This window comes from Primulina tabacum, chromosome 9 (assembly GCF_025594145.1).
Source record: "Primulina tabacum isolate GXHZ01 chromosome 9, ASM2559414v2, whole genome shotgun sequence".
In the NCBI taxonomy this organism is placed as follows: Eukaryota; Viridiplantae; Streptophyta; class Magnoliopsida; order Lamiales; family Gesneriaceae; genus Primulina; species Primulina tabacum.
Genome location: NC_134558.1, coordinates 40,704,454 through 40,718,883, shown reverse-complemented (window position 1 = coordinate 40,718,883; position 14,430 = coordinate 40,704,454). Strand labels below are relative to the sequence as shown.

Here is a 14,430-nt window from a genome sequence, read left to right as displayed (position 1 = left end):
TTAAGTGCTCCAATATTGCCACCTCGTGCAAGTTTAGTATTGATTGGTATTTTCAACCTTCCTGTTTCTAATACGAAAGTACATGCACAATTCGGCAATTCGTTTCACCATTGCAAACTGACCATACTCAGTTAGTCATTCTAGAGTAAGTCTATTGTGAGACGATTTCACAAATATTTAACTGTAAGATGGGTCAACTTTAACGATATTCACAAGTAAATTACAAACTGGCCGTATTGATCGTATAGTCAAATGTATTTTCTAAAAATATATAATGTATTGTGTACCCATTTCACAACTTTTTTTAATAAAAACATATAAATGCAATAAGTTGAATTAGTTATTGATATAATCATATTGTCAAAAACAAGAGTTATTATAATTTGCATAAAATTTGAACCAACTAAAAGATATTTTATATAAAAATCAGATTAATCTAATCGATACATTTAAATCAAATAAAGTATTTAAATGCGCGTTTAACGTTTATTATTAGCTATACGTATAAAACGATAATTATAATATTTGCATATTAATATTATCATAATAAAATAATTATTATTATATATTATAATTGTAATATATTTCATATCAATTATCTTTTTGATAAATTAAAAAAAAAAAAGCATACTGATTATAAAAAGGCAAATGCGGGGGGGAGGGGATGATCCAAATTCACCCACGTCACCAAATCCACAACACACGCACCGCAGCTCTCCACAAAACAAAACGAACGTTCCCACACAGCCCCATATTCCAATCCTATGTCCACTGGTGTTGCGGCCTACACACCACATACCTCGAAAGAATCTTGAAAAATGCCAGTTTTCACTGCTTCTCTAGGCTCTGTTTCCAGCGGCCTAGCGTTTCTCTCCCATTTATTTGATAACACCTGCCATAATGCCGCTCTTATCATAAATCCGGCACCCTCATCCAATTTCCCATGTTTCATCTCCCGAAGTTATTCCAGCAAGCGGGCGACTTTCTTGAAAGTATCAGTTTCAAGTGACAGTACAACCAGAACGGATGATGGATTGGATCAAGCGGTGTTGCCTGACCGGGTGTGTTTTTATGTTGATTTCAGTTTTCTTCATTGTGCTATGTTTATTTGTATGAATAGGGGTCTGTTCTAGTTTTCTGTTCATGCGCTTTCGCTACACACTGAGCCTGCCCTGTAGAAGAACTATTCAGATTCTAATGTTAGAAGCCAAAATGGGTGTATTCATGATTGATAGATTCAGTGACCTTACATTGAAACCCAAAAACACGTGGAGAAACTTTATTGTGAGTTCTATGGTGAGGTGAAGGTGTCAAATTGTTCACTTCAGACAAAGATGGAGTCTGAAGGAGAAATAGGTGATAGAGATATGCTATAGAGGATGTCTTGTATGATTCCTGCTAGAAAAAATAATACGTTGTTGAATTATGTAGTTTTTTTTTTTACGTCACAAGCCCAAGATCATAGCATATCATTAATCATGATGTGTTAAAATGGCTATAATGTTGGAGTGCCCTCTTATGATTAGCCAAAATGACAAACACAACCATGCTAACACTCGTGGTATATTGGATTTTATTGTTAAGTAAGTCCTTGGCTTTTGATTATTTTTTAGTGGCCTACTTTTGGCAGGTTTTCGTTGCATTTGCTAGCTTGATCCAAGTTTTCAGTTAAATTTATTACACTTGAATAGAGAGTAGTATGGCCTGAGCAGGATGGATTATATGAGGTGAATGATGAAGCTGCCATGGCTTCTTATCTTTTATTTTCTTGACTAAACTAAGTATTTTACTTGCTTCAACTTCAACAGGTGCATATTATTATATCCATAACAATAACAATTTTTTTTATCATTGTTATTACCTTTTATGTTTGTGTTTTTTGGTGGCTTCTTTCAATAGAAGCTTCTTACCTGTTCCTTTGTTCCACAAAGAAGTAGAGGTCTGCTGATTGGAAAGCTGCAAGAGCTTATCACGAGAAGGGACTCATCTACGAGGGAAGAATCGAAGGATTCAATGGTGGTGGTTTGCTGATTAAATTTTATTCACTCATTGGTTTTCTTCCTTTCCCACAGCTGAGCCCGGCACATTCATGTAAAGGTATGCACTGAATCTTATTGAATTGAGTACTTTTTTTCTCTGGTTTTATGGACTAAGCTGACCCAGAAAATCACGGGAGTTGGTGCACTGCAAGCTGGGAATCTTTAGTAAATGTATCAAGGTTTCAACTGGTCAATTTAAGAAAAATTACACAAGTTTCAATTTTTTCCATGGGGACTCTCTTCTGGGCCGACTACACCCATCATAGGCTGTTAAAAGAATCTTATTTTTTCTGCATCATCTCTCACTACTTCTCTGGTTTGTGTCAAAATAAAGCAAAATCGGAATTTTTGTTTAGAGGGATAATCAAAATTGGATTTCATTTAACCAAATTAGGGTAGGATAATAAGTTTTATCAAAATAATGTAACTTCCCTTATTGTATTTCAATATACTGGGCCTAGTAACTTCGAGGAAAAAAGAAAGAAAGAAAAATTAACCAGTGGGCACACCCAATAGCTGGTGGCTTTTTCAAGCGACTGCCAAATTTTTTTAATCTGCACTTTAGTTCTCACTTGTGTGGTACATATTACATTTTTTTGGTGAATTTTTTCAGTCATGTTGTATTCTGATGAACGGAATAAATTTTGATGAAATTTCCTAAAAAAACCAGCGTCTCCCTTTTTCTTATATGAGATGATCATTTTTGTACTAAATGATGGTGGAGTTTTACCTGCCTGCCTAAATGATGGGCGAGCAACCAGATATTAAAATTTTGACTTATCATGTAGAACCTCACAAGAGCATCCAAGATATTGCAAGAGCTTTGACAGGTTCAGTTATTCCCGTGAAGGTACTGAGTTGTGTCACTGATGTGTGGAATATATTATTTCCAGTTGCTGCTGATGTTGTGCAGACTTTATTTATTTTCTGAAACCATTTTTATAGTCTGTTGCATTGAAATCCACATCTGTTATGTCCTGTCAGAGGGAACATAGCATCATCATCAGTTGGGTGCTTGTGATTGTGGCTATACAAGATATCTGCATTTTAAATACGGCAAACTATTTAGTTATGTCCTATGAGAGGGAACATAGTATCAGAATATAAGACTGTTGAGAAAAACACCCTGTATTACATTTCATTTTTTTTTAAGGATGACGTGAGAGATACTTGTTAGAAAAAGTGTTTAACGTCCTAGGAGAGGGAACGTAGTATTAGAATATAAGATTGTCGAGAAAAACACATTGTATTACATTTTCATTTTTTTTCAGGGATGACGTGAGAGATACTTCTTAGAAAAAGGGTTTAACACCTATTTTGGAAAATAATCAACGGGTTCTATGAGTCAACTGCCGAAACAAAGTGGACAAACATTATTTATTTCAAGAGTAAATTATAGTAGTACGTTTATGTGCTCGAAACTGATGTTGGTGAATGAAAAGTTAATGTCCGAAATTATCCATTTGAAATTATTAAAACTATACCTGGGAATCAAGCGTATTGTAGGGGTGGACTGCATGCATCACAACTCTAAATTGGAGTCGGGACTTTGAGCCTTCAGGTGTAAGAAACATAGGAAATATGTTGCGAAAACGATCCTTTATGTTGTGGATTTGCATGAAAGGCATCGCGGCACTGACCCTAAAGCCTCGATTCCATGGGGGCGGGACTCTTCCATGGAAAATGCCTCTTCAGTCCACAACTTTTGGGAAAGTATGAAAACACCCCCAAAATTCATTTTTGAATACAAAATAATCCTTACTTAATCTTTCTTTCTAGATTATCTAATCACGATTATTTTAATCAATTACATTTAAACAAAAATTCAATGCTTAAAATTTGAGATTTCAATTAAGTCGATAATTTTTACAGAAAATATGATAGTGTTTGTAAAACCGAGTGTTTGTCTTTTTACCAAAAGTTATAGTTGGTGGTAATGTGCAACTCAAATCTTTTAAACCGTTCAGCAGTTCAATCGTAATGTTTCGATTACTCTACCCAACAGAGACAATTATTGCAACCAATAGTTTTAAGCATTTTATGGTTTGTAGGACGTCGAAATTTGTAGCGCTGCTACTTCAAAATTGTCGACCATTGTATCTTGGGACATGTGTTGTCCATGATCTTAAGCACTGGTTCGGGGAATGATGTTTTAAAAATAGAATTCAACTTTTGTCTCGACTATTTTTTGCCTATTCATAGCCATCTTTTGTTTCCCCGGAGAAAATACCTATTACCTTTGATACACATTGTCTAACAGTACTTTAACTAAGTATTATTGTCTCTCATGTGGGATGAGTACTAAGCATGTAAAAATAATTACTTCTCGAGCCATGTTATGGAGATGTTGATTTGTTTTCTATAAGTTTTGAACTTGAATATGTTAAAGGTTTTCAAGATAACAGTATTAAGTAACTATTCTTTTTGGAGAGAAACTGCCAATGTTTCAAGATACCATTGAATAACAGTGAATCTTGTTACCTCTCTTAGGTTATCCAAGCAGATGAGGAAAACAGGAAATTAATATTCTCAGAAAAGGAAACTGCCTGGTCAAGATATTCTTCTCAGCTAAAAGTGGGGGACCTTTATCAGGGTATGGTGGGATCTGTCGAGGACTATGGTGCCTTTGTCCATCTTCGTTTCCCAGATGGTATGAATTTCTTAAACAGTGGTACTTGATCTAGTGAATAATTATGTTGTATCATGTAATTCAATCTCATTAATCTCACATTTGAGCTCGGATCCAGGTCAATATCGTCTCACGGGACTAGTGCATGTTTCAGAAGTTTCATGGGATTTAGTCCAAGATGTGAGAGATGTACTCACCGAGGGTGATAAGGTGAATGTCAAAATTGTCAACATAGATAGGTAATTCTTTAATTTTGCTATTCTATATTCATCTTTTGTTTCTTCAATACATCAGTGTCTATAAAGCACCCACAGGTATATGAATTCAAACATGCTAAAAAATTGTGTAAAGGAACTAAAACTTTCTTCATAAGTATCATGTTAGGTTGTCACAATTGCTCCCATTATCTTGTTTGCCAGACCACATGGTACAATGATTGAGATAGAGTGTTTAGACTGTCGTAGAGTTTAAAAGCAAGCAATTGCTCTAATTCTCACACATAGCATTTGTATAATTTAAAAAATTTTGAGTCCCTAACTGTTATATTTTGGTATAACAACCAATGCTATTTCTACATATTTGTTGAATTATATAACTATATCGTAACCAAAGCATTGAAGCATCTTTTTTGAGTACATATTGCACAAAATCGAGTTTTGTCACTTTTTGACGTTGTTCTTTCAATGGAATACATTATTTGATTCAAGGATTGATGTAACTATTTCTATGGTTCTGGAAATGATGCAGGGAAAAGTCACGGATCACATTGTCAATTAAGCAACTAGAGGAAGATCCACTTCTCGAAACTTTAGACAAAGTTATTCCTCAGGTATTGTGATGTTATTTTTTCCTCAGCTTTACTTTTTTGTTTTTTTCATACTGCAGTTCAATTACTAATGATTGCTTTGCTTCACAGGATGCTTCGGTAGACTCCGATACTTTTAGTGCAAATGACCAGTTAACTATTGAACCTCTTCCTGGCCTTGACACCATCATTGGAGAATTACTGAAGGAAGATGGGTATGACTAGCATTTGTTGATATCCATGCTAATTTGATTACGATTATAGTAAAATATCAACTTGAAATATTGGCTGAACATGCATTTGTCATGTCAATTCTGATTTTGGTGCCTAAAGATGAATTAGGTGGAACAAAATCAAATTTTAAACATTTTGACGAATTTAGAGGGTGCAATACTTTTTCATGCTATATACTTTAAATGATGGAACAAAGATAAGGTGACACTATGCTGAAGGTTTAATGCTGTAAAGTGTTCATAGAAACTAAACTGGGTCTGTGGGGGTATTTGTCCGCATTGATAAGAGTGACTTGTGATTGATTTGTTACTGTAGACAACTGGTGCTTGGACTAAGATTCAGCTACGGATTTGAAATATTTTAGGTTGTGATTGGACGGAGAGATTTTTCAAATTCAAAGATTTAAAATCCATTTGATACTTGATGAATTTATCAACTCAACCATCGGTAACTTGTGTAAAGGCAATGGTGAGTATGATAGATATTGAAATCCAACCAAGATTGTTGTCCTTTCAAATCCAAATTCAAATCCTTTCTCAAATCAAATCTTTACCTTCGAATCAAATCCTTCCATTAAAGCTCAACCTTAATTTTTTGAAAATAGAAATGATATGTGCGTTTCAAATGCATAGCATAGTCTTTCAGCTTCTACGCAAGATGAGTGTTCTTCCTCTCTTGGTATCTCATCATCACTGAATTCTTAAACCAACTTGTTTGGGTTCATGCTTATGGCGTCTCAGCATTGATGATGTGAGGATCAGCCGACAAGGATTTGAGAAACGGGTGGTTTCGCAAGATTTGCAACTATGGCTTTCAAACGTTAGTGTGAACAAATTACGCTCTCCTATCCTTATACCATCCGTAAAAGTTCATTTTCCTCTGCCTACGAGTAAAAAAAATCATTTAGTAACTTCAAATCTTGCAATCTGCAGGCGCCCCCTATCAAAGATCAATACACACTTCTTGCTCGAGCTGGACGGCAGGCATGTATCTCTATCAGGACCCACTCTTCTTATTTTTCTCCGTGATCTTAGTATGCATTCATTTTTGAATCAGGTACAAGAAATACAGCTAACAACCTCACTGAATCAAGATGGAATCAAAAGAGCGTTGCAGCATGTTTTAGACCGGGTGCCATGACTAATCTTTTCAAAGTCTCTTACCAATATTGGTTACGGTCCAACATATATATCAAACTAAAGAATATAGAAATTTCTGGTTTACCGTGCTCAATTTCAATCATCCATGCATGTTCGTTTCTTGTGCAGCAGCTATTGTACGGTGTAACACTTGTTCATTAACTCTCAAATCTGTACATAGTTGAATGATTTGTCACATGATTCATAATATAATCGTTTATTTTCAACTGTTGTATGATATTCTCGTATGCTTGCGTACATGATGTTAATTGCAGTAAGTAGAGGTAGTCGTTTTCTTACGAAGTTGGCGATTAATTATTGTTATGCTGGCTTCCATTATAAGAAATGAGCTACTTGGAACTTAAATTCGTTTTTCCCAGTAGCAAACCTTATGGACGATGGATCTATTGGCCAGAATTTCCTTTGATTACTTGTTATGGTGAAATAAATTACAAAGATCTTGCATGTGCTGACGTTGAAAATGACAAGTGTATGATTCACATTTGGGATTTTAATAGATGAATAAAATTCGAGCATGTGACATATGTACTAGGATTTTTTGGGAGTTTTTGTGCACTTGTAAGTGTACTCTATGATTGGTGGCTGTAGGGAATGGACCACTTGGAACTTAAAAGCAAATTAATAAACATGTCGACCAATGAATTGAAAAAGTCTTTGTAAAAATATATGGTAACGCGGCTGTCTCAACCTTCGTGACACTCTGTTTGTATTATCCATTCCATTATTATTACATATACATACATACATATATATAAATATATATATGATAGGGAGCAACAAATTGACGTACGTGATTTGTTGAAGAAGAATTCAAATATGCATGTGTGTGATTTACGACAATCGAAGTATGTCATCGTCACCGGCTAAAGTATTTTTGTAAATTAAATAAGAAGTTTACTAGTTTCACTTGTTGTTACATGTTTGATTATTATCAATTTTAGCGTAATTATTAGGAAAAAATGACCAAAAAATTGATATTTGAATTGTTGTACGATTTGAAATATTTGAGTTGTTTTATTACTGTCAATTACAACTTTTTTATCAGAACAATAAGTGGTCGATCTCACATGATATTCATATGTCCATGCATGTGTTACCGAATTTATTAACTTGTGATAAAGGAATTTAATAGATTCCATAAACTAATCTTATGTAAATATCTTATATTATTACATTCCAAAACTGAGCAGGGAAAATCTGATTGGGAAATAAACTAAATAAGCATATATTTTGGTATCAGGAGAATTTGTTACCCTGTCGGCTCTTTCTGCAGAAAGGTTCTGTGAAAGCAAGATACGATGCATGCATGCATGTCAAAACTGCACGTCTTTCTATATTATATATTAATGTTTCATACACAAATGAGATCAAATCGCCGACATGGCGACATTAAATCTTAACTAAAATATATACATTCATAATATTTGGACATATTATCAGTAGTTTTATTTATTTTATTTCCACAATATATTATATTATATGTTGATATTCTTTGTCCCTCGTACGTTCAAGCTACCTAGCTGTTACTTTGTCTGCGGCAAAACACTCGGTTCAACCATTCACTGTGAATTTTTTTCCTTGGAGCTAGGGTCCGCTTATAATATTTGTTTTATTCAATGTTTTAGGTTTTATAAACAATTAGAATTATAAATTATTATATTATTAATGTATTTTGATTTATCATCCTTGTATCATACGTCCCACCACGATATCTAATCTCACGAAACAAATAGTGTGTAAAAGTAATTATCCTTGGGATCTTGATTTCATATGAAGGGTCTGGTCTAGCTAAAGCTTTCCGTCGTCCTTTTGGGCCCATCGTGAACCCGATGTACATATGTTCTTTCAATCTAAGATAACCGACAACATCAAAAAACTTAGAAAATGACGTTCTTTATGATAGTTTTTTTTTAAAATCTGGGTTCACTTTTTATGACTGAGAACCAACCATATGGTAAATATTAGCCGAAGGTGATTAAAAACTTTGTAAGTATGTAAAACTTATATCTTGAAAGATTTTCCTAAAAACAAAGATCACAAAATCGCAAAAGGTATTTATTTTTTTATGAACAATTATTGGGTCTTATAATTAAAAAATTATCTTGTTAGATGTTAGCATTGATGCGTTACAATTGTCAAAAGAAATATTATAAATCCTTGTTTTTTAATGATTTAAATCGGATCTGACATGATTCGCAGTCACACTAAACATGCATTATCAATCGCTTTTTAATTTAACAAATCTTAATTATATATAAATACTAGTTGGACAATAATTATTGCTTTTAAGCGTCCATTTGATTGAAAAGTTATGGGTTCAATGTCTGCATATATACTCGATTAACAATCTGTCCTTTATTTTTGCATTGCGCCACCTAAACTTTTCTTTTCTTTTTTTTTTTTCATTTATTTCCTTTCTTCTTCCTTTTTTCATGGATCATTTAATTGCACAAAGCCATTTAAACTTTGAATTTTTTTTCTTAATTACATATTAAACTCTAATAGGTGAATCAGCCAGTCCCATCCCCACAGGAAGACTTGGAGTGGGCCTTGAAGTATACACAACTAGGCATGGTATATGGAGTTAATACTCGATGACCACTTTCTACATGTACCACAACACAATCCACTGCGTAATATAAGTTTCAAAAGAACAAAACGGACAATTAAAGGTGCAATAAAAGCTGCGAAAAAAGGTTCAATAGACCCCAAAATGACAGTTCATAGACTCGCTCAAATCAATATATCACAAATATAGGTTGTACTACAACTGACAACACAAAGGGGAGGGAGGGGGGGGGGGGGGGGGGTGTGGGGTGCGACGAAAAGAAGCAATAGTAAGGAAAAGAAGCAATAATAGCGATAATATGATGGAGAAAGATTCATGCATCAAGCACCACCATCATGGTGATGATTATTAGATGCAACAAAATCTTGATTCTCATTGGTGCAATGAATTTGATGGTGTTTTTGGGGAGATCCTTTGCAAAGTTGAATCGGGTACTTCAATCCGTTTAGTTCCAACTTTCGAAGTGCAGCTTTACCCAGATCAATGCCACATATATCTGATAGTCGAACAAGATAAAGCAAAACATCAGAAAGCTCTTCTCCCAAATGTTGCTTCTCCTTTTCTTGCCAATCTGGCAGCCCTCTTGGGACCTCGCCTTTCCACTGAAATATCTCAGACAATTCTCCCACTTCCCCCACCTGATTTGATGCGCGTAAAAAGGTTACAAATATTTCAAATTACACAGGATCTCATGGAAACATAATTTTTGCTTTGGTGATGGATGGAGTTGAAAAATACAAAATAAAAGTTAAATGGGAAAAAAATGAGTTTAATGATAAAAGAAAACTACCAGGAAAATCTCTCCAGACCACAAGACTACTATAAGGTAGATTACCCATGACCCAAAGTTGGCAGCAAATTTTGGCAAAGAAATTAGCTGCCTCATTTTGGCCATTACCAATTTACCATCGCTTGAGGGTGAGAACATGTTCTCTTCTAAAAGGATAAATAAGAACATTAATATACTAAAACTATTCGGTAGATGGATTATATTGGTAGAGAGTCGACTAGGGGCGAGCCGATTACAAAATTGCTTACTTGGTAAAACATACTTGACAGCTAGACAGTAAGATGTCATAAAAATTGGGTACCCAAAAATTCTTGAAATTTGAGTCAGCACTGGGTTTCAAAATTGTATTTTAATCGATTAAGTGCAGCATATTTAAGGCATCATTATTCTCACTTCTTCCCTGTCCATGTATTATATTATACACTAGAAAAACAAGGCATGCAAGAATAGAGCATTTAACTAAAAGACACGATGTGATGATAATTGTGCCTGTCATAGAGTGCCAAAGCAACTGCACTTTTGGAAAACTTTATTTTTTTTAGTCACTCTCTCGGATAAATTAAGTGTGGCTAAGTAGAAACATATTATTGTTGGTGGCAGTTCTGATGTTGCTTCAGGCAGTGTTTTCTGACAATAGTGCTATAATGATATTGTGGGAAACATAAAAATCACACGATACTAGCCAGTTTTAGGTACTATGAAAGCTGTTGAAAATAAAGGGGTTTTCTGGTTTTTCCTTTTAGATATGATGTCTTTGAAAAAGTGAGCTGTTTAAACTTATATCAAGAGCTAAACATTTACGGTCAAACAAAAATGGCGGAATTTTTAAAGGATATACAGACCAAAAGAGAAAGAGAGAACTTTCGAGGAAATTTTTCGGAGAAAGGCCTGTCTTTTTTACGGGCAACCAAGAAACAAACTTTACACTTCTTCGAGAATTCCCAAGAAATAGATTCAAGTAAATGTTAAAGTCTGTCAAATTAGACCCTTTTCGTTTATCACATCACTTTTGTTCTCAACAGAAGGACCCACGAATAAATTTGAAGTGCAATATTTAAAAATGTAAATTCTATCAAAAAATTATTGAGTTGGCTTTTATCCTGGCCCGTCCCAATTCTCGACTCAGACCCTAATTATATTAAAAGCTACATCTCCATCAAAAAACAACTGCATATATCTACATACCATAAATGATATAAAACATAGGTGAAAAAATATAATCTTGTTGAAAGGATTATAGAAAAGAAAAACAATTTATTCAATATTTCAATGGGATTTCACAAGGGATAAACTCGGAAAACATAGAGAATGATCATCAAGAATCAGAAGCGAACAATAGCAAGATCAAATGAGAAGCGAAAACCGTGAAAAGAGAAGACCGAGAAACCTAAATTCTCGTATGTGCATGGTAATGGTGTTCACAAATTAAAGAACAAAAGGAAAGACAGGCGTATCACCATGTTAATTTGTACTAGCTAGCATTCAACCAAGAACCAATACGAAACCCTACCATCCCGGTGAATCAGTCACCAACCATGTAAAGGAAGAGAAGAAACAACAGAAAATTCTATTCAAAAATAACTCGAAAAGAAAAGATTTTTTCCCCCGAGAGATTGATCTGATGAATAGCCCCCAAAAAAACCCACGTTGAAGATAAAACCAAAAACAAAGAAAACGTATCAAAATGGACGCCGACACGAGATTGGAGGCAAGATTCTGAAAATTTTAATGGCTTGAAAAGGGTACAGAGTGAGGTTCAAACCAGGGCCAAAAGCAGATTTCTTGGGCTATGAAACTGATCCCAGTCTCTTTCCTTGGCGAAATTCGCCATCTTGGTCTTCAGATCATCGAGGGTCACCCCACGTTGCTCCGATTCTCCCTTGTGTTCATATTGATATCGTTTTCAAATCAGATGCAACTTGCTTTTTGTTTGTTGGGTCGGATTATATGCGTCTGTAAATGATTTTTAGGGTATATAAATATATATATATATAATATTATATACACACACACACATATATTCAATTTTGCCCCTCAATCGAATCTTTTTTTAAAAAAAGACAGTTAAATGTCAAAAAAAAAAAAAACATTGAAGTCATTAAATGTCAATTTTAATTATGTATCATTGACATTATATTTTCAATGATGTATTTTTGTTGAATCAGCTATAATTAATTATATTTTTTAAATCAAAATTATACGACTAACTTGCTAATATCTTTGTTAAAATTTATAATTATGTTGTTAAACACATGTACATATCATCAGCAATTTTTTAGCCACATATTTACAAAAAGTGACAATAAAATTTAGTCATTTAATTTGGACATAATGTCTAAAATTGGTCAAAATAATATAATTATAATTGATTAAACGAAAATATATATGATTAAAAATATCAAATATATATATATATATATATATATATATATGACTAAACTGATATTTAGCCGAAAATTAATTCCAACATCTGTTATAAAAACTCGATCCTAGCTATGGAAAATAGATTCCATGATATCCTGACGAATAAGACAATTCGTAGCCCATTCGGTCAAATACATTTTTAAGGATTTATATTATATTACAATAATATTTCAAAGTTTTAAAAATCAACTTTAAAATATTTAATAGGTCGGATACATTTAATAAATTTTATCTATTCGAATTCTACAAAAGAATTTATCTATTTTAGTTTATGTATAATGTTTTGATGAAACTATTGCATATATCCAAGATTTGACCCAAAATATCGCGTGGACAGAGAGGAGTATGAGTGTTCAATGGTTCGGTTTTCATAAATAAATTCTTGGTAATATTTGTTCGTTCTAGTTTTATTTTGATTTTTTTTAAAAAAATGATTCAATTGTTATATACCCCAAAAAAAATATTTTCAAAATAAATTAATTTATTATGTTAAAATACACGGCTAAAAAATACTTTTAGTGGGGTATATTCGATTCAGATTTTTGATAACTTTTAATGAATTTTTTTTAATTATAAACTTTTATGGATTCGATAGATTTTTATTAACTTTTACAGAATCTTACATATTTATAAACATTTATATGTGGATTCCTGTCGAATTTTTTGCAAGATTTTTATAAGCTATTGTGAATTATTTTTTGTATGTAGAATTTTATAAATTTTGTACTTAATTATAACATATTATTTTTTATTAATTTATTTGAACCAATAATTAAATGACATACATAATATAATCATTTGGAAATAGTTTCAATATTTATATTAATAAATAAATTTACTTATTTACAAGTTAAATTATTTAATCCTTACATGTGTATATATGTGAGTTTGTATATATTTTTGTAATTTTTAAAAATACATCAATTAATTAATCTTTAACCTTGTTTTTGAATTGATAATATACATGTGAAAAGAATATTATTTAGCATTGTGTGGATATATTTTTTGTATAAAAATATCATACTTACGTATTAATTGAAAATGGTATAAAGAATTTAAAAAAACATGGTTGTTGCGAGTTTATTCAATTATTAAGAATGAAGCGACATTTTTTCGGATCATTTTTTATTAGTATTGAATATTATTACATTAATTTGTACAAGTCATAAATTAAAAATCACAAAATCAAATCTATAATTCAAAATTTTCTATGATATTAAAATAAAAATTTATATGAACAATCAGCCAAAAAATGAAAAAAAATTGAAAAGGAAATATGAAAATATATACTGAGATACACTTCGACAATTTGAGAGAGTGATAAAGATAGAGGAGAAGTGAGAAGATAAGAAGAGAGGTGATGTGAAGCATGAGTTAGAAATTTTAAAAATCCATCCAAATATTTGGATTGAATCAGATAAATTTTTGACAATTTATAGTTGTACCTTATACTTTAATGTTTGTATGTTAATGAATTTCATGGAGTTATTAAAATTCTATTGAAAATTTGAATAACTCTATATTTTTATATAATATTTAAAAGTCTTAATGGAATACATCTAAATTTTTAAAATATATAAAAATAAGTAAAAATGATTAAATTTCCTACATCGAATACACCTAGTTGGGTTCTTAAAAATTGTTTTTCTGATTGGTAATATCCCAAGGCAGTTTGAGGAATAAATGTAAATGGAGCATATTTTATTAGGGCAAATGAGTGTGTGGGTAGAGTAAGGGGCCCAATTGGAATTTTATAATAAGGGAGTGGCTTTTCGTGGGA

General features: G+C 32.6%; 2 protein-coding genes across 2 annotated transcripts; one reads left to right on the top strand and one right to left on the bottom strand.

Annotated features, from left to right (window-relative positions):
* The first annotated feature begins 680 nt into the window (after positions 1-680).
* Positions 681-7,073, top strand: LOC142556246 (small ribosomal subunit protein bS1c). Its single transcript, XM_075667629.1, has 10 exons — positions 681-1,061; positions 1,938-2,097; positions 2,828-2,889; positions 4,530-4,689; positions 4,787-4,907; positions 5,416-5,497; positions 5,585-5,688; positions 6,448-6,526; positions 6,640-6,690; positions 6,764-7,073. Exons 1-10 carry the CDS (start codon positions 819-821, stop codon positions 6,845-6,847), a joined length of 1,146 nt encoding a protein of 381 aa, XP_075523744.1. The 5' UTR covers positions 681-818; the 3' UTR covers positions 6,848-7,073.
* A 2,472-nt stretch (positions 7,074-9,545) lies between these two features.
* Positions 9,546-12,188, bottom strand: LOC142556245 (uncharacterized). The gene is made up of 2 exons (XM_075667628.1): positions 11,989-12,188; positions 9,546-10,074 (listed from the first exon to the last, which is right to left on the bottom strand). Exons 1-2 carry the CDS (start codon positions 12,055-12,057, stop codon positions 9,757-9,759), a joined length of 387 nt encoding a protein of 128 aa, XP_075523743.1. The 5' UTR covers positions 12,058-12,188; the 3' UTR covers positions 9,546-9,756.
* Between the last annotated feature and the right edge of the window lie 2,242 nt (positions 12,189-14,430).

Excerpts from the sequence above, each read along its gene's own strand:
- LOC142556245 (XM_075667628.1), bottom strand. The coding sequence starts at position 12,057 with ATGGCGAATTTCGCCAAGGAAAGAGACTGGGATCAGTTTCATAGCCCA. Across the intron at positions 10,075-11,988 it reads GAAATCTGCTTTTGGCCCTG|GTGGGGGAAGTGGGAGAATT; the intron begins GTTTGAACCTCA and ends GCATCAAATCAG.
- LOC142556246 (XM_075667629.1), top strand. The coding sequence starts at position 819 with ATGCCAGTTTTCACTGCTTCTCTAGGCTCTGTTTCCAGCGGCCTAGCG. Across the intron at positions 2,098-2,827 it reads CCCGGCACATTCATGTAAAG|AACCTCACAAGAGCATCCAA; the intron begins GTATGCACTGAA and ends CTTATCATGTAG. Across the intron at positions 6,527-6,639 it reads TGCAACTATGGCTTTCAAAC|GCGCCCCCTATCAAAGATCA; the intron begins GTTAGTGTGAAC and ends TGCAATCTGCAG.